Below are 23,561 nucleotides of genomic sequence, written 5' to 3' on the forward strand. Positions count from 1 at the left end.
TTACACGTTCAGCACAACATTGGACGGTTTATTTTGAAAATTCTAGCGGAAGTCTTTTTTTTTTTTTTGTCGGTGGGGAAGATGCCAAAGAACCGACACACTGTAAACATGTTACTGTAGTCGGTGAGAGGAGACGTATAGATTTTGATCCCGTTTGAGTTGTGCCAAAAAATTACACGTTTGTCACAGTCACAGTCATGAATATAGCTGTTATAGTTTCGTCACCTCACTACTTTTTGAAAACACATAGTATTTATTTAATGTAACGACACAAGCAGTAGCACAGACAACACAAAAGGTGATCTTTCTCTTGATCTATTATTTTTGCAGATATTGAAGGAAGAGCTGACAATTATGTAGGTTAGATATTTTATTGCGGTGCAAATGGTATAAACATGCAAAACGGATAAAGAGTTATATAAGACAATGCCACTGTAATCGTGCAAAACGTTCACTTTGTGAAATTTATTAGGCCACTTTGATAACAGTAAGAAAAGTGAGGTTTGATTAATTCCTTTACAGAGTGAATTCCTTATCTATATCTGTATAAACATACATTTTATCATGAGATTCTCCTTGTTTAACATTCAACAAAGTCATGCAGAAGCACCAAATATAACGTCAAATCAAATATGGAACTTATAAAAAGATTTAAGTACAAAACAGCAGCAAGGACACAACATCACAGCTTTTGTAGTGTAAAAGCTACAAAACGCATTCATTTTAGAAAAGTTATTAATCCATTTTTATTGATCCATTATGTAAACATGACTAAATTGTTCTTGGTAAAGCCATATCTTTGTTTAAGGACTTTGTGTCAATGGAAATGTAAACCTTTTACGCTTTCCAAGCAAACATGGAAGTGTTAAGTGGTGATTGCAGGTACTGGAGGAGTCTGACTGACTAATGAGATGACTGCCTCTATTTTTCCACATAACACAGGCCCTTTGTCAAGTTACACTAGTTTTAATTAGTGCCTTTGTCTGCAAATCAATAGAACTGGCACCTGAGTAGCATGAAGTCATATGTAAATGTCACATTAAAATATAATATACATAAAAATATCCATGTTAATATGTTGACAGTTATAAGGAAATGTTGATGATATGTGTACGATATTATACTATTGATACATAGTATTTACAAATCTTACAAAAACAGGTTGTTGAATGTTCAAATGGCCATGGTAGTTTGGGTTATGATTAAAACACTGTAGAGCTATATATATATATATATATATATATATATATATATATATATATATATATATATATATATATATATATATATATATATATATAATTATTTTATTTTTTATTTTTTTCCAGTCCCATTTTGTATCTGAACAATATGATACAATAAACTAGGTCACTTGGGGGAAGAAGTTTGGGCATCACTGCTTTAGTGCGAAAAGACAAGAGGACTCTGCTCCAATAATCCAGAAAGAAAAAGGTGTCTGCTCAGTATTTGGAGTTGGCAGACTGACAAGAAAAGTTGGTCCTCACAATACATCACTGGTGGGTGCTGATGCTGAGAGGTCGGTGACAGGTCTGTCACCTTGGGGCGGCTTCAACTTGAGGGTATTGAAGAAGTCTGTCACTTGGCCTGGGACTTCTGCCAAGACGCTCTGAGCAAGCATTTCCCGAGGACACTGAGGAGAAGATGTAGAGAGAGGGGACCAAGTTGAGAGTGGCAAATATATGTACACACGATTTAGAAGGAGACAGCAGGGGAACTAACTGTTGCAACCAAATAAGAGAAGCAGGGGGTCAGAGACATGAACCACAGGTTAGTATCACAAGCATTTACTGATTATTTACACTGGCAACACTCTTCTGTTTCACGTGTAATCATATTGACTAAAAACATGCCCAAGGTTGCTCACTACAGGTGCTCCTATGGTTATTGAGCTAATGGAAAATGCGTGTCAGACGTTTTGAAAAAAGTTTTTAAATAAAGTAACTTTAAAAAAAGCAGCTTTTTATGAAATGATCAGATGAAGGAGGGGTATCAGGTGAGGCTCGGGGTACTCCTACATTTCTAGGAAGGGCTGGGTTCACTGGGGGGCTTCAGGTGAAATAAATTGAAGAAGGAGGCCACTTGGTCAGGCAACTCTGCCAATACACTTTGGGCGAGGGCTGCAGTGCCAGCCTGAAATAAGATATTCACACATTCAAATGTGTGCATTATTTGAGAATTACGAAGAAGCTTAGGGTACATGCATGCTTCTGAAGAAGATTTATGACATAGCTTACATTTTGGAACTGCCTGAATGGCACAAACTGCACAATGTCACGCATGGCGGCCTCGCCCGTAACAGAGCGTAAAATCCCGTCATCTCCGTCCAGGAACTCCATGGCACTGAAGTCAGCCCCGCCTACTCCAACGATGATGATGGACATGGGCAGACGAGAGGCCTGGACGATGGCGCTGCGCGTCTCATCCATGTCTGTGATCACTCCGTCAGTGATGATGAGCAGAACAAAGTATTGCTGTGAAACAGTCAGACAAAAAGGTAACAACATGTGAACCAGAGGGAATAAAGTGGAAGTGGTTCTCATTTCACCATCACTTGAAAAGAGAATAATTGACTGAGATCCAGTTGTCCCTGTTTGGTGGCGTCTTTCATACCAAAACTACAATGGCAAACATTTGCACACAACAGCTGCAATAAACCTACGCTGATTAACTTGAGAGTAAACTCACAGAGGCAGTTTGCTGCTGCATGGCTTGCCTGCCAAACTGGGCGACGTGGTTGATGATCGGGGAAAAGTTTGTGGGGCCATAAAGCTTCACCTGGGGCAGACACTGCTGGTAGGCTTGGACCACACCCTCAATACCTAAAAAACACACACACGCACAGTATCATTTTAAAGATCTTTCAATGCAACTGAGCAAGTTTGGAAATTGACAACACACTGTAATATGATGGTCAAAAATAAAGTCATAAATAAAGTCATGCTTGAGTTTGTGGCTGTGATTTCCTGTTTTATTTCGACATTCTGCCCTCATGTGTCGTGTTTTGCGTTTCTTGTCCTCCTTTTGTGTGATTTCAGCCTTTTTTCCTGTGTTCACCTGTGTCTTGTTAGTCAGTCAGCCCTTGTGTATTTAGTTTGTGTGTGCCCTGTTGTCTTTGTCAGCTTGTCTTTTTTCCTTTTTTTGCTGTGTCTTCCTGTGGTACGTATGTTTCTGGTTTTTGTTCCCGGCTCCATTATTGGTTGGAACTTTGTTTTTGGATGCGGAGGTATTGTATGGGTTTTTGAGCTTGGACAGGTTACTAAAAGCTTGTTTTTTGTTCCCAATCCTGCCTGCCTCTTGAGTGTCTTGCATTTGGGTCCTCACTGTTTCAAGTTAGAGCAATGATTGATCTCGTCCATGTTCTTTTTTGTATTCATGTTCTGTCTCATTTAACAAACAGCAGTCTGAATTCACAGTGGCTCCAGTGAATAATTACCTGCACAGAATGGATTTGCTGGGTTGAAGTTGATGGGAAACTCGTGGCACACCTGCAGATACAAATGATTCTTCATATGGATCCCTTACCAACGTATTTGAGTACAGACTTTTTGGATCAAATATGAGCTTTTTCATATCTTATAGAATTTAATTCTCACAAATAAAAGTATGTTTTAATTAACACAAACAATCACCTGCATAGTTGGAGGGATCTTGGCTCCAAATCCAAAAGCAGGAAACATCTTGTCACTATGGGAAGGAAACAACACACAACTTTTGCTCAAGGAAGTTCACACAAACATATGAGGATGCAGACATAAGTAACTTTTTGTTTCAGACATGGCAGGACATTTACAAAGAGAGATGGGTGGTCTCTATATTTGCACCTGAGTATAGAGTAACCTGAGTCTCAGACTGAATCAACAGATATATTTTCAAATTGATTTCACAATCATGTTATAACCAAGAAAATTCTACCATCTTTTAGATTTTATCCACCAGTACAAGAGCATTTAATGTCAAGAATGAGGGGAAAGTCATTTATCACACTAATCTGGTCTGTTTAATATGTTCTTTTTGACATGAGCGATGTTTCCTGAAATACATTTATGATAGTGATCTCAGAAAGCCTTTTCCATTCTCTGAACCTCTTTGTGTTAATCTGAAATCTCTTAACTCAGACTTCAGGCTTACAGGTTTTACAAGTGAGACTGCCATCAGGACTTTTACATAAAAGTTACCAGGGTGCTCATTCTTTGCTGGAGTTCTTTATTTTTGTTTTTGTTAGAAAAACAATTTTTCGCTGTAATCATTTTTACTGCGCTTGATGCTTTATGGTGAAATTTTTACTCTCCTCTGTGACACCAACATAATGCAATACAAGTCAATGTACCTGTCATAGTCCTGGATGACACTACCCACAGACCAGATTGCAGCCAGGTATTCATTGTAGCCATGAGGGTTGATGTAATGGAGGGACTGAGGGTACCTGGGATCCCCGTTGGAGCCGGTGAAATCGATAGCAATCTTGCCCATAGATAAATACATACAATGTCAAAGGTAGACAAAACTTTCACAACTCCAAAATGAATTTGAAAACACTCTAAATGCTCAATTTATACTGTACTGGGAAAAAAAATCTTAAAATGTAAAACTCTGGGATTTTGGGGGGCATTTTTGCAAAGATTTATGAAAAGAGATTCATAGAAAATGTACAACTCACAGTGAAGTTAATCTGACAGCCGCCCATTATGTAATCCAGAAAAGTGTACTCCTTTACTACCTGAAAGTAAAGTGACAGAAAATCATTCAACTATCAAGAAAATGATATAACAACAGGTATTCTGTAGTGCCATTTGTCTACTTACCTTTATTATCTTAAAGTTAGCCACATAAAACAAAAAATGTGTACACAAAGTTTTAGACATGCATATAGTTGTGCTGTTTAAGCCATCTGAACATTTATTCAGCTTGCAACTGGCTTTAGGTGAATAATGCATATACCAGACAAATAAAACAATTAGTTCAGAAAGAAAAAAGAATATACAACAGTACCATGCACTTCTTTATAATGATGACACCAGAGTTTTTGTATCCTTTCTTCTTCTGTTTCTTCTTACTATTGATGCAATCAAACTCGGCCTAAGAGGAGCACAAACAGCAACATGTCAGCAACATACTGTATATGTGTACATGCACTATTTATAAATATATGCCAAGATTCATAAATGCTTGTAATGAGAATGCAATGAGGGAGAGAATCCATGTTTTGCATTTCATCATCTCCTCTTTACATTTTTGGTTAAGGAAAATGCCAAAAAGTGGCAACACACGTGCACACAGAGCTCACCGCAAATGACTGTGATGACTGCTGCACTTGGGAGAGTGTGGTCTGAAAGGACCCAATAAAGTCATGTGATCCACTGTTGTTGTAGTCATAACAGTCGACCTGGGACGCACAGACAAAAGGAACAAGTCAAATCTAGTCAATTCTCTTTAAGTACAAAAAAAAATGTTTACAGACAACTGATAAAGAATAACAAATGTGTAAAACTCAAAATAGATGAGACAGAAGCATGCGTTAGGGGTGAAGCTTTAATTTTAAGGCAGAAACAAGCACACAAGCCCTCTACTGGGCAAACAGGAACGAAAAGGTCCAACTACCTCTTCACACGGATACACAGGGACTCTGCTCAGAATCTCTACACTACAGCATTTAAGTACCTTCAGTGTTGAGAAAACAGGTGGAAGACAAACATACGGAGCCCCCAAAATAAAATAAAATGTGGCCACAATATAGCTATAATATGCACACAAAATACTACTTCATGGCCACAAAATACTAAATTGTGGCCACATAATACTAATTTGTGGCCGCGAAATAAGTATGACGTGCGCACGAAATACTAATTTGTGGCCACGAAGTAGGTCTAATGTGCGCACGAAACACAAATTAATAGTATTATATCATTCCTGGACAGCTCAGTAAGCAAACTGAGCGCACCTTCTCTAGAAACTGCAGCAGCCTATGTAATTAGGACTATAATATAGAGAACTTTTAATCTTCTGTGATTTTATTGAAGGACAAATGTCCAGAAAACACTACAGACACCTTCAGTAGTTCAGTCAGAGCAACAACAACCTGCAAATCAAGACAAACTAGATTCTAATCACTGATAGGCTATAGGTTCCTGTGGTAACATGATACATACCGTGAGCGCTACTGTAACTGCACGGCTGCGTTCAGTGGCATCATTAAACGCTCAGCTGAGAGTCTGACACACATGATGCTACTTTCAAAGGAGATGATGAGTGAAAGGCACTGTCTAAATGTGGGGTAACAAGATACTGACTAGAGCAGATTAAGATAACACTCACCTTAAGGACATCACGTAGGCTATTGCAGTTTCTAGAGAAGGTGCGCTCGATTTGCTTACCGAGCTGTCCAGGAATGATATTAATATCATTAATTAGTATTTTGTGCGCACATTATACTTATTTCGTGGCCACGAATTAGTATTTTGTGGCCACGAATTAGTATTTCGTGCATATGTTATAGCTATACTGTGGCCACAATTTAATTTTTTTTTTTGACCATGTCATATCTGGGGCTCCGTACAAACAGATATAGGCTCCAGACCAAATTAGACACACTGTGTGATGATACAGTCGGTCTACAGATGGATAGCTGAGGAAGCTAATGGATAACTAAAAATGGCATCCATCTTAACGGAAAACGTCTGCCCTTTGGTAAATTGTCCCATTGGTTAATTTACCTGTAATGTATTATTTATCAGGTCATTTAAATAATGAACATAATGAATGATAGTAGGCCAGTAGCATTGACAAAGAAATGTATGTCATATGCTTTGAAAATACAAATAAAAAAATGGGGCTGCCCCCTAATAATCAACTTTCTGTTCTTCTCTCGGGAATGAGACCTGGGACTGGGCAAGCGGGCAGTGAAGCCAGGGCTCAATAGACCATCAGGGTCAGTTTGATGACGGGGCATACATTAAATATTACTGGGGTCATTAACACAAGTGAGGACTTTGACTACCCGGACAGATTCAGGAGACATTTGTGTGATATTACATTGCCTGGAAATAAATTAACAAAATATTCAGGATTCCAGATAAGAACCTGATGAGGTCAGGTTAATGTGTCACCCACTGCCTCATCACATTGTTGAAATCGGAAATCAACCAGGAACGGAAGCTAATTGTGGTCACTGTGCCCTCATCGTTTAACAGGTAAGTTGACCAGTATGCCAAAACTTAGCATACTGTTTTTACGTATTCCTTGAAGATAGATGTAGTGAATCTAGGACTTTGGCCTGTCCTGTTACAGATGCTGCATCCTTCCCAAGAAGAAGGATGCAGTGAAGAACACTCACGGTGGGGACAGTCAACTCACTTGCACTGTTGACTGGAAAGCATCTCTTCCTGACAAGTGTGCTTTTATAGGGGTTAGAGGGTGGAAACAAAAAACATCAACATACATAAGCTAATGCTACCACACATTGCCTTATTTGAGAGTTTGATTATCGAACCCTTGTAAATGCACATGAGGTATTCCATAAAAGACAGGCAGAACTCCCAGAGTGGCCTGGGTTCAGTCTTTCTATAGTTTTACATGACAAACTGAAAATGCGTCTGTGATTAAAAATGTTTGCAATTGTTAATGTTAAAGAAAAAAAAAGAGCTGCACCATCTCTCATAACAAATGTGAGAAATAAGTTGTTAAATACAGCACATTTGGTCTGTTATACTTTGAGATGATACCCATTGTAACACTCTCTGGAAATCAGTTTTACCGGCTCTAACAGGCATCTTCACATCGCCTCAGGTTGAGCTAATTCATGACTGAAAGAGAAGGTGACGTTAGACAGGAGGGATTTAACAAAAAACACTGGAAATAAGCAAACCCGTCAACAGGTGGAAAAGCACTTTTTAAATCTACAATATCATAACACTGTCTCTCGATAGCAACCATTCATACAAGCATGGAAGCACAGAGGCGGCACAAAATGGCTGCCTTATCATCAGTCACAATGTCCTACAATCAATGTGTACATGAGTGTGTGTACCTTTATAAATTTCTCCACGTCACCGCCACAGAGCGCCTGCAACGGGATTCGAAACGGTCTCCATACTGGGTTCAGGTTGTTTTTCACCACCTGCGTAACAGCGCAGACAAAACATCAATACACATTGTGCTGATGGCTTAACTTGCCCATGTCTGTCCAAGTCACTGTCACTGTCTAAGTATCCTCAGACCAGGTGGTGCAGGTTTGCATGGTATGTAAAGAGTTATCTGTACCTCTGTCCTGTGAGCGAGCTGCCATCCAGTTTCTGTCTGCTTGTAAAACTCCAGGAAAGGGTCGGACTTGCCAAAGAAATCCTGTAGATAAATGAGTAAATATACAGCTGGATCAAATAAATAACTTTTCAGCATGCGCAAGTGGTTGCTCACGATGGATACCGACGGTGAAGGTAATAATCCATAGTTGAGCCATTTTGACTGCATCGCTGCAACACCTGATGGATGTATCATGTGAGATCCGGCCATAACAAGCTTTACGGATGTCCCTCACACCTCTTTCAGTCTCTTTCCAATCTATCATGTGCTGTGATATCTTGGGTGAGCCGCAGTTTAGCAGAGCGACTTTTCCAGATGTGTGCAATTAAAAAGCAGCAGGACTAAGCCTTGTGTCACAGCTTGCCCAATGCTGAAGCAGAAACCACAAGAAAGCCAGGCCAACCGGCCACAGTGCTTGCAGTCTTCACACGGTGTCACTGTAGCTGCCAAAGCCCTAACTGTAGTTGTAATGAAAACGACATTACAGAATGGTTTTCTCGTTCAGTTTAATCGTTTCTGAATTCATATGAATAACTCAAATGCACAGCAGTGATTAATACCTTTTTATCCAGTTTTCTAGCTGCCGCTTCAAATTGCACCACTCTGTTGTCTGTTCTTTCTTCAGCACATATCTACAACATGGGGAGAGCACTGTGTTAAAAATACTGCATGCGTGCAAATACAACAAGGAACAACACATAAACTTGAGATCAAAATAATACCATGTGGCAGAAATTCATATAGTAGATTTATCACCACCAATCTGAATAAAGGCAACTCACAGTAATGGTTCCCTTCCCTGCAGGTCTCCTGTCCTTCATGACAAGAGGTTTTTTTAGTTTCCTGGAGGACACAATCTGGAGTGGAAACAAATACACATTTATCTTTATAGCCATCACTGTAAATGCCACTGCGTTTCTTTTTTTTTCCCCATTCGATTTTATTTAGATTTTTCAGCACATACAAGTCAAGACAAGACAACCGCAGTCCTGACGACTGAACAAAACAAGACAATAAAGACCAAGCCAAAAATAAAATAAAAATAAAACAAAACTGAACAAAAACAGACCACAATTGCTCCACATATCCAACACATAGGTTCAATATCAGTGTCGTCATCTAGACCTTCAATACAGGAATACAGCCAAATATCATTCCTCTTTATGGGACACCCACATCTCAAGAGGACAAAATAGAAAAAATAAATAGAATAAAATAAATGTATCAATCATTAAAATCAGAGGACAAAATAAATAAAAATCATGTCACCCCAAAATATTCGGGTTAAGTACTCATTGCCTGTAATACTTCCCCCCATATGATTTCAGATTGAGTTGGTTTATTCCTCTCCATCGCGATAGCTTTTTCCATGTTCAAATAATGAGACGTTTGTCTTTTCCAGTGAAGTAATGTGTGAGGATTTCCAGTGTTTAAGGATCAGTTTCTTTTATACGATTGATGAAAAAAGAATAATCCATCTCAATGGGTACCTCACTGTGTCCTGCGACATATCTTGGAGTATGAAAACTGATGGATTAAAATTAAATCTGACCTTAAATAAGTCTGACAGCCAGTCGTCTATATTAACCCAGATCCTCTGAATTTTGCTGCAGTCCCAAAATGCATGATTAATGAATCTGAAGTTCCACATTTAAAGCAGTTTCCTGATATGTGTGGATTCTATTTATGTACTTGATCCCTTAAATGCCACTGCATTTCAGTGATGAAGGACTGATAGGCCCGACCCCGGTGAAGCGACAAAAGCATGAGGAAAAATCTATTGTGATTATAAACGACTTTTCAAGGTAAGCAAATAGGGCTAACCTGTCCCAAGGTGCACTCCAGCTCTCCAAGGAAGTCGGCGTTTTGCAGGCTGCAGTTGGCGCTGTCAATGTCGTACACTTCAAACCTCAGCTTCTGCACCATCTCAAAGTAGTAGTCAATCACAAAAGTCTTGGAAAACTGGGGACTGAGGCAGTTCTCGATTTTCTCCGTCCGTCCAATCTAACACAGACAGACGTTTCTCAGTCATGGACTTTTTTTGTGCGTAAGCTTGTGTTGACTCACAGCAAACTGACATCTCCCAAGTGACAAATTTAAAAAAAAACACAGCTGAGGTATCTCACTTCAAAATTGTAGGAATACCGGAATATACAGTCTACAACTTGCTGACCTACGTACCTCACACCAGTGGGGCCCTGAGCTGCTCATGTAAAGCACACACAGAGGGTCAGACTTTGAGAAGGTGTCCTTGTCCAGAAGATTCTCACAGGAGATGCTTATGGCCACCTTGGTCACACAGTCAGTGGGCCCCGGCCCCGCGGCTCCTGCTGCTGCCATCGTGCCCTGGAGGACACTCACTCAGGCACAGGAGCTGACAGACAGGAACACAGGATATAAGGAATGGGAAGTAAGCCCTCAATTTACCACACCCACAGTGAGCAAGTTATGACTGATCTATGACTTAAACTGAGAGCTGCAGCCATTTCCATTCGTTTTCACTACTTGCACCCACCCCCGTGTCTTAAGCAGACGCTAATCTTGTCTTTAGTCCAGTTTGGTTGTCTCAGTCTGCAGTTACTACGAATGTTTGAGGAAAAAAAAACAAAAAGAAAAAAACACACCACCAGACTACTGTCGAAAATCACATCATGAATGTGTACATGAATGGCATGTGACGCCCGTTTTATAGCAAGGGTCTTGTGACTCGTTATAGTCGTTCACCCAGACAGCGCATGATCCAGTTGTAGCCCTTTCAGTGTCAATAAAATCTCGTAATTTTCCATCACTGTACTGATATGATCCAACGCCAAGCACTGTGCAAACAGTGTTGGGGTTTGCAGGACTCAACCGCAAGTTGAAACTGAATCATACAGTGGTTAGGAACGTCTCAAACAAACGAGGGGGGCTAGCGTTAGCAGAAGCCTGTATCGCACGGAAAACATTATTTTAACCAAGATAAGAGACCAACGTTGACGTAACTAAGTTAACGTTACGCCAGGCACGTAAGCTAACGGGCTGAGCTGTCTTTGACGTTACTGACGTTAGCTTCTCATCCCCCACAGCTCAGACACTTCACCAACGCTTAGCTAAGCCACTGTCCCTCAAATTTACACAAACTTACAGATGTTCAGTCCACCTGACTCTATTAATTCTAAACTAACACTTAAGTTCCAGCCAAGTCGATGTCACATGATGCGAAAATCAGTAACGTAACGTTTTACAATTGGTTACGTTACCATTTGAGTCATACTACGCCGTTAGTTAGAGATTTAAGTTATGTCATGCTGAGTTGCTCATAAGAAAAAAAAACTTTATTTCTATTTCTTTTGACAACGAAAGAAAAGAGTCTCAGAAGACGTCTACACGCCGCATATCCTACCTTGGTCGTCTGCCAGAGTGCTCGCTGTGGCTGTTGGGTGTTTTCCAGTGGTAATGACAACAGACAGAAGAGCCAGAGAACTGTTGTGGGCGGTGCCCAGTGCGCTTGTTTTGGGTTAGGGGGACACCCGGCGGTGTGCCGCGCACTGTGCACTGGAGCTGTAACCAGGAGAGGAACTCCAGTGTGGATCAAGAGGACCCAGAACAGGAAGCAGGAGACGGATACTTTTATGTTTAACACTCGTCATGAAGAAAGTGACCAGAGTGAACTAGAACCAAAAAGTGACCAGCAGCTCCTCTCTCACAACCCTCACGTAGCTGAGATCCTGAGTCTCCTGAGGAGACAAAACTACATTTCCTTAATTTTGCTTAGACTTCAGACAATCAGATGATTAACGAAATGTAGAATATGAAGTAAATGCTTGCCTATCCGTGTAAGGACCTAAAACAGTGGCCTAACATTTTGTCAGATCCAACTGTTGACAGGGTAGAAACCAGTGGATGGTGGCAAAATATACACTATATATAGCACAATATCTGAAAGACGGTCATGTTCAAAGGGAATGAAAGTAACTTCTCGTTTTCCTTCTTTTCATCGGTTTTGTTTCAGCATTGTCAGAGAGAAATGGCACCCACTCAGTTCAAAGAATCTTGTTCCCCGTGGACTGCCTGGCAAACATAGGTTTCTCAAAGTTGAGAGAGAGGGCAGCTATGCGAAGGTGGTTAGATGTGAGACCTTTGAGCTTGTGGCTATGAATTCGTCTAAATGCTGGACCACAAACACCAAGAGTGAGGTGGGAAACTTTTTTGATTTTGATGTTTGCAGTTGTAAAAGATGTTGTATGGTCTATGGTGCAGTAAGTGCCTCGTGCAAAAAAAAAGCATTTCCTGGTGAATCACCACCGACGATCTTTTGAAGTCAAGCTGATAGACTTTGGTCGGGCCATTCCCGCATCACAGGCCGAGAAGTTCAGTGGAAGGCAAATATTCCAAATTATGTAAAAATACCATGAAGAAGCAGCTGTGTGCTTCCTCCCTGTAACATGTTCTTGTGTGAACATCCTGTAATGTTTCTCTTCCACATTCAGGTCCCCAGATGTTTTTTAGGGGGGGGCATGAATATCATGAGGCCAGTGATATGTGGGCCCTGGGCTGTGTCATGTTCCAGGCGAACTGTGGCCCTGACCTGTTCAAAGGAAAATGTGACTATGAAATTGTAAGTCTTCTACCATAGTCAGACAATTTGTCAATTACTTGCACCTTAGCTACAATCTGAGATTCGAGCATTAGCAACACTTTGATTCTTCTTTCAGACTCCTTTGGAATTTTTCAAACGTCACCATATTAGACCTGAACAGAGGCACAAGTTCCAATGTCTGGATGAACTGAAAGCAGTAAGTGTGAGGTAACTTTAGTTGTCACCGTGATTGATTGTCTTTTCATGATCACGAGGGCGACTCGACTGGTGGTGAATTTGACTGATGTTTCCCTTAACTAGATGCGTCCGGAGGAAGATGACAAAACTGAGGCTGCCAAGCGAGAGCAGTGTATCGAGCTCCTGGCCACACTGGCATTTGATGCAGATGAGAGGATCACTCCCCATGAAGTCCTAGCTCATCCATTCATCACCTAAGTCTACCCGAAGATGTGTGTGTTAATTTAATTTTCAATGTTATATAATATTATAAAATAATATCATTTTAAATTTTTGTTAATTTTTCGGTAGGAAACCGGCAGCTGAGGTTGCAACTGCTGAGGTGAGTTGTTCAAAAAACTCTGTGACACAAACAATGTTCTCAATGCTGGTGTTCGTGTGTAGAGACCCTGGTGATACTACGAGCAAAGTTTCATGTTGTGTAAAAAAGTTGAAGCTGTTTTTGCAGTCATCAGTAGTCACCAGCACTTACCATCAGGGGTCAGACAAGTGCTCAGTTACACCTTAACAACACAACCCACATTGTAAGTATGACTTACAAAATAGGTGGCTAAAATTGGTCATAAATCATATAAGCATATTATTCTAACAAATGAGATAATACAACTTATACTATAAGATAAGAACACATCATTTAACATAACACACTAGCGATGAAAATTAGTGTGCTATATTAAAACAGTTCAGTATTTTTTTAAATCATAATGTTCACTGATATCATCAAGTCAGCACGACAAAACATGAAACCTAACAAACAATAGGGTCATTTATTGGTGGTCCCTAAATCAGCCTCCTGGGTGAGCTTAACAGTCCTCCTGCTGCCAACACCGGGCGAAACTTAGTAAGAGTCGCCACCGAGTGTGTCCGGAGTGAGTGTCTGTCCAATGTCCAGCTAAAACGAACTTCACCCGTGCTGATCACACTGTCCTCCACCTCGCTAAATCTCACCCTGTCTCAACCCGAGCATGAAGCAGAACTGAATCATATCATGTCAATGAGATATAACAACAATATAGTGTTTTTTTTCTTCTGCTTGTGTGGCGGCAAAACGCCCCAGTACAATCTGCCGTTAAATCTAGATGGAAGTGAAAAGACTGGGTGGATGTGGTCGTCGTGGTCTCGGCAAGGCGGGTCAGATCATAGGGCAGAATATGTGCGCGCAGTGAAAGTTTTAAAGCTTTCTCGCCCGTCCAGTCATCATTTTTCAAGCCCTCTTGCCCCCATATCCCCATCCATGAGAGGAACTGTGGCCCAGAGCTGCTGTGGATATGGACATTCAAGGACACAAGCTGAAACTGAGAAAGCTTATTTGATTTCATACTCTTTGTTTCTGCATCCAACACAGTGTTTGTGTTCACACCAAAAACACCAGATACTCCTTCACTCAGTGGCAGGGCGTATCGTTTTTATTTTCATGCAGTAATACATGTTTGTTGGAAAGCAAGACAAACCTCAATAAAGTTTACTGAACTTTGGCGTGACTTATGTCTACCTGTCGTTGTTCCCACCAACAGAGTAAAACCACAGTTAACAGAGGAAGTAACATGTCTGCGGTCACTGTGTTCAGTCTTGCACGGCACAGGTACAACAGGAGATAACAGTTAAAATCTCTTCTTCTCATAGCAGGGTGCAGTGGAAGCTTGCACATGTCACTGATCTCCTATGTTGCAATTCCATAACGTAACGGACAGTATCAGGGTAAAGCTCAAACTTGGCAGTAAAATACAAATCATGCTCAAAATCACTTCCCTCTATACATAAATTAAGTTCTCATATACAAAAAGTGACCAGGACTTGTACACACAAGCTCTGACAGAGCAGGGTCACATCACTGTGAAGGTGTTGGTGCCGCTGAAACCACCAGTACAACGCCACCTGACCACACGACCCCTTTCACAGCTCAGTGTCTGGACAGACAGAAAACACACCACAACCTTCGTGAGCTCCTCACTCCTCATTCGGTTGATTCTAATTTGAAAAAGACACAAAGTTTGTCTTATATTAAATAAAATATGGCTTGCATCACAAAAGTAACAGCAGAGGAAAGGTAATACAGGGAAAAGAGTGAAAAACCTGTACAAAATAATGAAATATAAAGGAAATAATGACAGTTAATCGACAAAGCCATACCAACATGTCAAGTGTTACATTCTCAGTGGACAGAGTATATTCTGATTATTTTTACAATGATTATTTAATATTATAGTGTACTATAAAAGCCATCCTGTCTACCTTAAGGAACTTCACATCAAGTCAAACCAAACTTAAAACACTACAGAAAATCCAGCCGCAGATTTGAGGTTAATTATATAATTATAATCATCATTGTTCATGAACTTTTATACATTTTAATCAGTCCCATCAGGTTTAAACCATTACTGAAAATTCCAGTCACAGATTGTAGTTTCGTTATAATCTTTTATCGTTTATATTTTTATCGGTGTTCGTTTCTTGGCGTTGATTTGTGCCGTTCCGTGCGATAAATGCAGCGAGGATTGCAGAAGAAGCAGATAAGCAGTAAACACAAGGCAATCCGAGCATCCTCTCTAGGACGGATCAGAAACACTGAATATATTAGGTGGTCTCAGCTTGTAAGAATTGAAGAAGGAAGCCACTTGATCGGGCAGCTCGGCCAGGACGCTCTGGGCGAGGGCCACGCTGTTTCCCTGCAATGACAACGTTACAAGAATAAGAGCTATTCTTGGCACTGTTTAAGCACATTATACTGTGTATGTGTCAATGAAAATTAAAGAGAAGCGAGTGAGAAGACAGGTAGGCTGGGTCATGTCGAATTAATGTAAAGAACAGTTGGCAAGGAGGGCCAGAGGGAGCCATTGTGAAAAACAAAATTAACATACAACTGAACTGTGGAATTAGTTATTTTAATTGTGTGTTACATTTACTTTCAATTAAGCAAACACCTTCTATATATGTGATGTAATGAAGTAATCTCTGATTCATTTTCAGAAGAATCTGTTATCTGTAGAATAGAGGTAAGGGCTTCAGCTTACCTGGAAATCTCTGAAGGGCACGAACTGGACGATGTCTCTTGCGGCGACATCTCCTCTGGCCGAACGCAGCAGTTTGTCGTCGCTGTCGAGGAACTCCATCGCGCTGAAGTCTGCCCTGCCCACACCCACTATGATGATGGACATGGGCAGATAAGAGGCTTCTACAATAGCAGTGCGTGTCTGGTCCATGTCCGTGATCACGCCATCGGTGATGATGAGCAGCACGTAGTATTGCTGCGGATGGAGATGAGAACAACATCAGCTATAAAGTACACACAGTCTGGTTTGTTTAAGCTCTTTCTAGGCTCATTTCCAGTTTGTTTCGCTCGCCATTCGCCTTTTGGTCAAAATTAGTGACTGAGGACAGCTTAAGAGAGTTAATTTCCCTTGAGAGCACTTGAGAAAACCCTAAAATATTCTGTTGTACAAGCGAGGAAATCTGGAATGATTATTTAATTTTGATGCCATTATATAAATGAAGAAAAATACCTGGTATTACCTATAATTTATCAGGTTTTGTCGGATTTTAAGGAGGACGGCCCTGTTATTTCACATTAATAACTGACTATTCAAACATTTTTTCACTATGAGAAAACAATTTGGTTACTTACTGAGGCCGTGTGCTGCCGGAAAGCTTGCCTGGCGAAGCAGGCGACGTGGTTGATAATTGGAGAGAAGTTGGTTGGTCCCCAGAGCTTCAGTTGAGGTAGACACTGCTGGTAGGCACTCACAACACCCTCTATGCCTGTAACACACACGCATGCACACACACACACACACATTAGCATTAAAGCTTTATTAAACAGCTTTTAACAGCCAAACACAATGCTGTGAGGAGGCCAACTTACCGGAGCAGAATGGATTTGCTGGATTGAAATTGATAGGAAACTCATGGGAAACCTGAGAGCATGATTCATAAAAAGATGAATGTATAAAAGCTTTTAGAATACAGTCCATGACATTTTACAACAAACTTCTGAATTTTAAAATCAGGTAAGTCAGAAAAACACTGCCAATTTTGTCACATTGTTCCTGTTTTCTTCAAGGTTTGTCTTGTCTGAGAGCTGTCGTACCGTCGTACAAATATGATTTCCTGCTCAAATCAGAGACCAATAATGAACTGGTATGAACGTGCAAAACACTACAAACCTTTTAAGTTACAGAATATATGAGTAAAATCAATCTTTAGCTGGTAACTCTGATTTAGTCCGTTCAAAGACCAGGAATCCATTATTCATATCGTCCTGATTGCATTTAGGACCAGTTTGAGACATAACAGTTGAATCAAACATCTTTTAATCTGCTGTACTTGAATAGCTTGAGGTGAGTAATGATACACATGTGAAAGCACAGTATTTTTCTGTCAGACAACAGTTAGGACTTTTTTTTACCATACCTGCCAGGAGGGAGGGACCTGAGCTCCAAAGCCAAAGACGGGAAACATCTTGTTACTGTGCAGAAGATGGGAAGAACAAACGCATTAGTGTAAGATTAACACCACATAATAAACATCTGTCAGCAGATTAAAGCTGTAAAACTAAATCCTGTTGAGTGTGATCACTGAGGGCAAGCAAACTTTATCACATGAACGTTTCAAATGAATAAGTTACACCACATCTGATGGGCTTTGTGTAAATAGTATCAAGTAATTAAAAGGAAGACGTTTATAGACTTACTTTAAGGCTTTCAAATTGCACTCAGCCCACAGCTAAAAGCCTTCTTAGGACTTTATCAACCCCCGGCAACTGAGAAAGCTTTCACACTGACACCATCTTGGCACATTCCAAATTGGCCTAACCCCAATTATGGCAGAGGGCCTGCAGCTCTGTACCGTAAGAATACGCAGTAGTTCTGCTCCAGGTTTTTTTGTTTGTTTTTATGTTTTATTGTTTTAATCCAGCAAATTCCTGGCGCATGAAGATGGTCTGGAGATTTTCAGAAAGGCCTTACTTATTGACAAGATTTCATCTCTGTTTACTTGAGGTTTGGTTTACCTGTCGTAGTCCTGGATGACATTGCCCACCGCCCAGATGGCTGTCAGGTATTCATTATAGCCTTCAGGGTTGATATAGTGGAGGGACTCTGGAGTTCTGGGATCCCCGTTAGAGCCTGTGAAGTCAATGGCGATCTGGGCCGTGTTATAGAGAGGATAAGGATTGATTGTGGAGAGCTGTTATGCTCATGTTCAAGGTTCAAACTTTTCTAAACTTAAAACATATTTGGAAATATACTGTCCATTACTGCAGCACCTCTATACATCCTCTTCCTGAGTGTTTGTTTTAGCAGGCACTGCTCACTGTGTTTTGGCATCAGCTCTCACTTTACTTCAAGACACACCCACTTCTTGGGTGGCTTTGCTGAGGGTGGTGACTGTATAGTTGTGACATCACAACCTTACAGACGCTCGTGACTGCTCATTTGGAGGTACAGTCTTTGAATAAAAAGCTGTGTGCGTTTTTTCTCAGATGAGTGTTTTGATACGTTCACAGTATTTAGTGTTTCACAGCATCTAGACCTGTCTCACTTTCTACAATATGGGACATTTAAAAATGTGCACATAAACACATGTATCAAAATAACGTTTGACGTTTCCAAACTCACAGTGAAGTTGATCCCGCAGCCCCCCATAATATAATCCAGGAAGGTAAACTCCTTCACCACCTGAAAGGGTTAAGCTTGTGTTAACAGTGTATATTGGTGTATATAAATATCACCAAGCTTTATAAAATATGTATGAATCACCAAGAATGATTTCTGCTCATCTTGAAAATGAGTGGTCTATGTGGCAATGCATAAGTTCACCAAGCTAAACTATACTGGTGATCGAGGTCGAGCAAGATGTCTTGAATTCACCAACATTACCTGGCAGCTCTTGATGCAGATGACCCCAGAGTTTTTATAGTTTTTCTTCTTTAACTTCTTGTGGTTGATGCACTCAAATTCAGCCTGCAGGCAAGAACCCTAGCGTCACTTCTGCCATTCAAATGAGCAAGAATAGGTCTTTGGTGGAGCGGGAGTGATACACACAAAAAAAAGTCTCACCGGGCAGATGGGTGTTGCGGTTTGCATCTCTGCAAGTGTGGTTTGAAAGCTCCCAATTAGGCTGTGGGAGCCGTTGACATGATAGTCATAACAGTAAACCTTCAGACAAACAAAGAGAGTTCCTTTAGTGGATGACAAAATAAGAGGCACCCCATGATGAGTTCAAAGACAGGAAAAGTCATCGCTAACATTTTTTTTGCTGACACTCACCCTAAAAATATATATTCCCAACTGAATTAAAAAGCAGTATTAATAAGTGTGAAGACAGGTTTGTTCTGTCAAGGTGTAAAAATATTTGCAATATAAGAATATCTAGAACACACAGTATTCACTATATGCGGTCAACAAATATCAATCCATCCCTTCCGCAAATTATGAAGGTCACACCTCGCATGCATATATAATAAGCCACAATCACTCTAAATCATCAAAGTAAATCAGTAAAAGCAATGAGAGTCACTCAACTGAGTAAAAAGAGCGTAGCGAAAGGGCACACCTTCAAGTGGTGATGTCACAAACCGTGCACATACACAGTGTTGCAAGAATCCCCTTGCTTTAAGCTTGGGAGCATTGTAAGATGAAAAGAAAATGCAATTACAAGATGAATCGTTAGTGTGTTAGAGTAGCATGGGCAAGTAAAAAAAAACAAACTGTACAGTTATACATGCCTTGAAGCATTCCCAGGTTGTGTTAACAGGCTGCATTTACAGGAAATATTCACTGAGAATAAAAATTGTTTTAAAAAAATAAATAAATTAAAAAAATACCTTCACAGGTTTCTCCGGATCTCCTGCACAGAGAGATCGCAGTGGGATCCGGAAGGGTCTCCATATTGGGTTTAAGTTGTTTTTTACCACCTACATATAAAAGTTATAATGAGCCACAAATTAGTGTTTTATATGCAGGGAGAGGAACGAGTTGTTGATAAATGAGCTTACCTCTGTCCTGTGAGCCAGCTGCCATCCAGTTTCCGTCTGCTTGTAGAATTCCAGATAAGGGTCTGACCACCACAAATACTGAACAACCAGATCCAATCAATTATTGACTTTACTTCAAGATACATAGTTGAAATAATAAAGCACGCCACTGTCATTGTATCACTGTTTAACAGGGCCTTCATTACCTTTTTGTCCAGCCTGCGGCCATACACCTCGAAGTTTGCCATTCTGTTGTCTGTTATTTCTTCAGCACAGATCTATTTTACAAATGCGACAAAATAAAAACTCTTAACACGTGGGAGATTTGGTGCTTTGGAACATACGACACTGAGAGACAACTCCTTGAATTTTGGGGGGTCTTTTCATACCCAGAAGCATACAACCTTTCACACCACTGTGCTGCTGCTTAGTGGTGTGAAATTATATAAAGCAGTTTCATGTTATTTTTTTTTACCAAGTTGTGACCCCTTAGAACTATATTACACTACAGAGAGAGAACGGCCGATCAAAGGTCACCATAACTAAATGCAGTTATTCAGTATGTCTAACAACATGTTGGCATTTAATGATTAACTATCTGGTTAATACCACAGAATTATTTCCAAGACACACATACAAAAGACAACTGGATTCAACTGGATATTCTATCTGGATATTTGTTACAATCAAACCTCAAGATAATTACAGTATTTATTCTTTCTTTCTCTACTCAACAGTACACTATCAAGCCTCCATAAGCCCTTACAATGTTAACCTTGTGCACTTAAACATTTTTAACTGTGTACACGCTTGTTCTGACCACAACACACAAAATTAGCTCTGATCTTTTACCGGTTCCATTTAAGATTCTTGGAGGCTTGGGGCTATACCAAGTGAACCAGCCCGCGTTTATATCACTTTTGAGGAGAGCCATTTTAATCAGGGAATCTCCATCCATCAATGGAACGTATTGCACACATTGGTTCACACTACATTTTTCTACATTTGTTTTGGCTGGCAGATTGAAACAATCTTTCTGAGGTTTGAACCAATTTACGCTTCATAATCACCCCTTGCAGCTATTCTGTCTCATGTGTCGCTGTGGGGCTGTTTAGTCCTGGTATCAACGTCAGTCCTGAGTGATCCGATCACGAGTCAGTTCACACCTGGCATTAGGCTCAATTGACCGCTTGGGTTCAGATCTCACTTCCCCATTGTATATGTAAATGATACAATCAGTTGAAACAGTGTGTTCCAAAAGCCCATAATGTTGGCAGGTAAGTAGAGTTCAGCTAGTTGATGCGATCATTTGTAGGCTGAAGGGACCCCAAAAAGGAAACTAGCATTACAGTCAACTCCATGGAAAACAGACAGCGTGTCATCCATGCTTCGTGCTGCACACCTGTATTTAGAGCTGTCCATCACTCAGGACACTCAGGTCTGGACAGCCTCTATGTCCACACAGAGGGTGCCCCAGCCTACAGCTAATGCACTGCTTATAAATGAGAAAATAAGTCCACTCACTGTGATGGTCCCATGACCTGCAGGCCTGTGGTTTCTCAGCATTAAAGGCCGAGTCATCTGCCTATTAGAGACAATCTGGACACAGACAATGACATTGTCACAGAGCAATGAATAGGGAGAAGAACGAACAGTTCACTTTCAGAACTGTACAAACTGAAGCTCACCTGGCCCAGGGTACATTCAAGCTCCCCGAGAAAATCGTCATCACTCAGGTCAGGTGTGTCATTGTCAATATCATACACAGAAAACTTCATCTTCTGCACCATCTCAAAGTAGTAGTCGAGAACAAACTTCTTGGCAAACTTTGGGTTCAGGTTGTTCAGGATCATCTCTGTGCGCCCAATCTGATTCACGAAAAAAAAAGCAAAACAGCCATACATATATAATGTAAGTTTCTGTCACATGACAGGCTCAATAAGAAGAATACAGAAGTTGAAATATATGAGGAAGGAAACTCAGCTACTGCGCCAACAATACAAGCAGTAATGTCTACATTGGATGTAAACATCCCCATGAGTTGCTGTTTCAAAATTAAATCATATACATAATACATGTTTGTTTTTTTTTAACCTCTTCTCCTCCCATGACCTTATACAGACCTCATACCACTGGGAGCCTGTGGTGTTGATGTAAACAGCACACAGAGGGTCAGACTTAGAGAAGACATCCATGTCCATGAGGTTCTCACAGGAGATGGTCAGCTCCACCTTCGTGGCCAAATGAGTGGCCCCTGGCCCTTGGGGCCCGCCTGCAGCCATGGCAGCTTGTTGTTCTAAGATGATTAAACAGATGCCAATCAATGCCAACCAATGATCCAGTAATATATATAGTATATTAGTGGGCAACTCAGCACAAATACTGTTTTCATTAATACTTCAGATTTTGTGTCCGATATATCTGTACCATTAATACGATCAAAAATTTGACTGCAGAACTTTTGCCCCCAGCGAGTAATTGTACATATTGTACATATACATACTGCAATATTGTACTTTTATGCTACACACAATTAGTTAGGGGTATAAGTGCAGATATGCATGTGCAATAAAGTCCAATATATTTTCACAAAACACACAAAAAATAAGATATGTCACATAACAAACAATCGAGTGAAATATTTAAATATCCCACTATCTAATGAATGTAGAGTAGTATAAGTACCCTGAACAGCCCGCACCACACGCTACGTGCTGTACAGACAACTGCTATCTGGTGTTCGTCAACTGAGGAATTCTAGCAAGTAGCAGCGTTTGTTGTCTAGCAACTTATTAACGTTACAGAGTGTATCTTTAACAGACCGAACCGTCATTGAATAGCTTGTATTGTAAATAAAGTAAAGTCAACAATTAAAAAATGTGAAATAATCATTAAAAAAAAAACCTCAGAGCTTAAACTTTGCCGGACAACTTACCAACGTACCGTTAACGTTACACGCGCTAACATCAGCTTTAGCTCAGCGGCTCCGTTAATTAACGTTATGTTCACACGCACAGTCAGTTTGGTGGGTGTGGCGATGCCAGGAATGCCAAAAATACTGACAGCTGTCTCCACATAAACGTATTTCTTTATAACACTTGAATGTTTGCTCGAAGTTATTTACCTCTTCAGCTGATGAAAAAATTTACTATTTATCCGTGCGACTGGCCTTTACATGAACATGTACCGTTTATTTGACAAGAACAGCTGAGAAACGCGGGGGTGGAGCCGACACCAGCACGGGCCCGCTGGTCAGCGGGGCCAGCGTTAACTTCCACTGTTTTGTTGTTAAATTTGCAAAATTAATTTCCTCTACGTGTTGATAATATTAAACCACGTGTTTAGCACTTTGTGGAAGCGCAATGTCGTAGACTAACCAGTGGTTAGTACACTAACCAACAAATTACAGCGGAACTTCTCAGGGGTTTAGGTTGTTTCCTACCGACTTCATATGCAGGG

The 23,561-nt window shown here is 40.5% G+C and overlaps 2 protein-coding genes and 1 long non-coding RNA gene across 10 annotated transcripts; 1 reads left to right on the forward strand and 2 right to left on the reverse strand.

Moving 5' to 3' along the window:
- Nucleotides 1-1,294: 1,294 nt before the first annotated feature.
- On the reverse strand, nt 1,295-11,836 carry LOC119008368 (copine-3-like). Of its 2 annotated transcripts, XM_037078551.1 has the most exons (17): nt 11,699-11,836; nt 10,498-10,690; nt 10,141-10,320; nt 9,099-9,173; nt 8,877-8,948; nt 8,278-8,358; nt 8,045-8,134; nt 5,306-5,404; nt 5,011-5,097; nt 4,679-4,738; nt 4,349-4,482; nt 3,651-3,705; nt 3,455-3,506; nt 2,707-2,840; nt 2,256-2,492; nt 2,037-2,151; nt 1,509-1,651 (listed from the first exon to the last, which is right to left on the reverse strand). In XM_037078551.1, exons 2-16 carry the CDS (start codon nt 10,654-10,656, stop codon nt 2,041-2,043), a joined length of 1,626 nt encoding a protein of 541 aa, XP_036934446.1. In that variant the 5' UTR covers nt 10,657-10,690; nt 11,699-11,836; the 3' UTR covers nt 1,509-1,651; nt 2,037-2,040. The 2 variants fall into 2 exon arrangements, with proteins under 2 accessions (XP_036934445.1, XP_036934446.1); XM_037078550.1 differs by lacking the exon at nt 2,037-2,151 and having other exon boundaries at nt 1,295-1,651.
- Nucleotides 10,595-16,212, forward strand: LOC119008371. 4 transcript variants are annotated; one of them, XR_005071402.1, is made up of 6 exons: nt 10,595-10,726; nt 12,308-12,913; nt 13,011-13,091; nt 13,196-13,344; nt 13,424-13,454; nt 16,100-16,212. It is a non-coding gene; the product is annotated as an uncharacterized LOC119008371 (long non-coding RNA). The 4 variants fall into 4 exon arrangements; XR_005071404.1 differs by lacking the exon at nt 10,595-10,726 and adding an exon at nt 10,834-11,528 and having other exon boundaries at nt 11,659-12,913; nt 13,011-13,102; XR_005071401.1 differs by lacking the exon at nt 10,595-10,726 and adding an exon at nt 10,834-11,528 and having other exon boundaries at nt 11,659-12,913.
- Nucleotides 14,516-23,507, reverse strand: LOC119008369 (copine-3-like). 4 transcript variants are annotated; one of them, XM_037078555.1, is made up of 16 exons: nt 23,046-23,507; nt 22,226-22,398; nt 21,791-21,970; nt 21,627-21,701; nt 20,309-20,380; nt 20,124-20,201; nt 19,953-20,042; nt 19,186-19,284; nt 19,006-19,089; nt 18,745-18,804; nt 18,138-18,271; nt 17,540-17,594; nt 16,992-17,043; nt 16,755-16,888; nt 16,144-16,377; nt 14,516-15,798 (listed from the first exon to the last, which is right to left on the reverse strand). In XM_037078555.1, the coding sequence occupies exons 2-16, from the start codon at nt 22,382-22,384 to the stop codon at nt 15,679-15,681; spliced, it is 1,626 nt and encodes a 541-aa protein (XP_036934450.1). In that variant the 5' UTR covers nt 22,385-22,398; nt 23,046-23,507; the 3' UTR covers nt 14,516-15,678. The 4 variants fall into 4 exon arrangements, with proteins under 4 accessions (XP_036934450.1, XP_036934449.1, XP_036934448.1 ...); XM_037078554.1 differs by having other exon boundaries at nt 23,227-23,506; XM_037078553.1 differs by having other exon boundaries at nt 23,038-23,506.
- Between the last annotated feature and the right edge of the window lie 54 nt (nt 23,508-23,561).

This window comes from Acanthopagrus latus, chromosome 19, assembly GCF_904848185.1.
Source record: "Acanthopagrus latus isolate v.2019 chromosome 19, fAcaLat1.1, whole genome shotgun sequence".
In the NCBI taxonomy this organism is placed as follows: Eukaryota; Metazoa; Chordata; class Actinopteri; order Spariformes; family Sparidae; genus Acanthopagrus; species Acanthopagrus latus.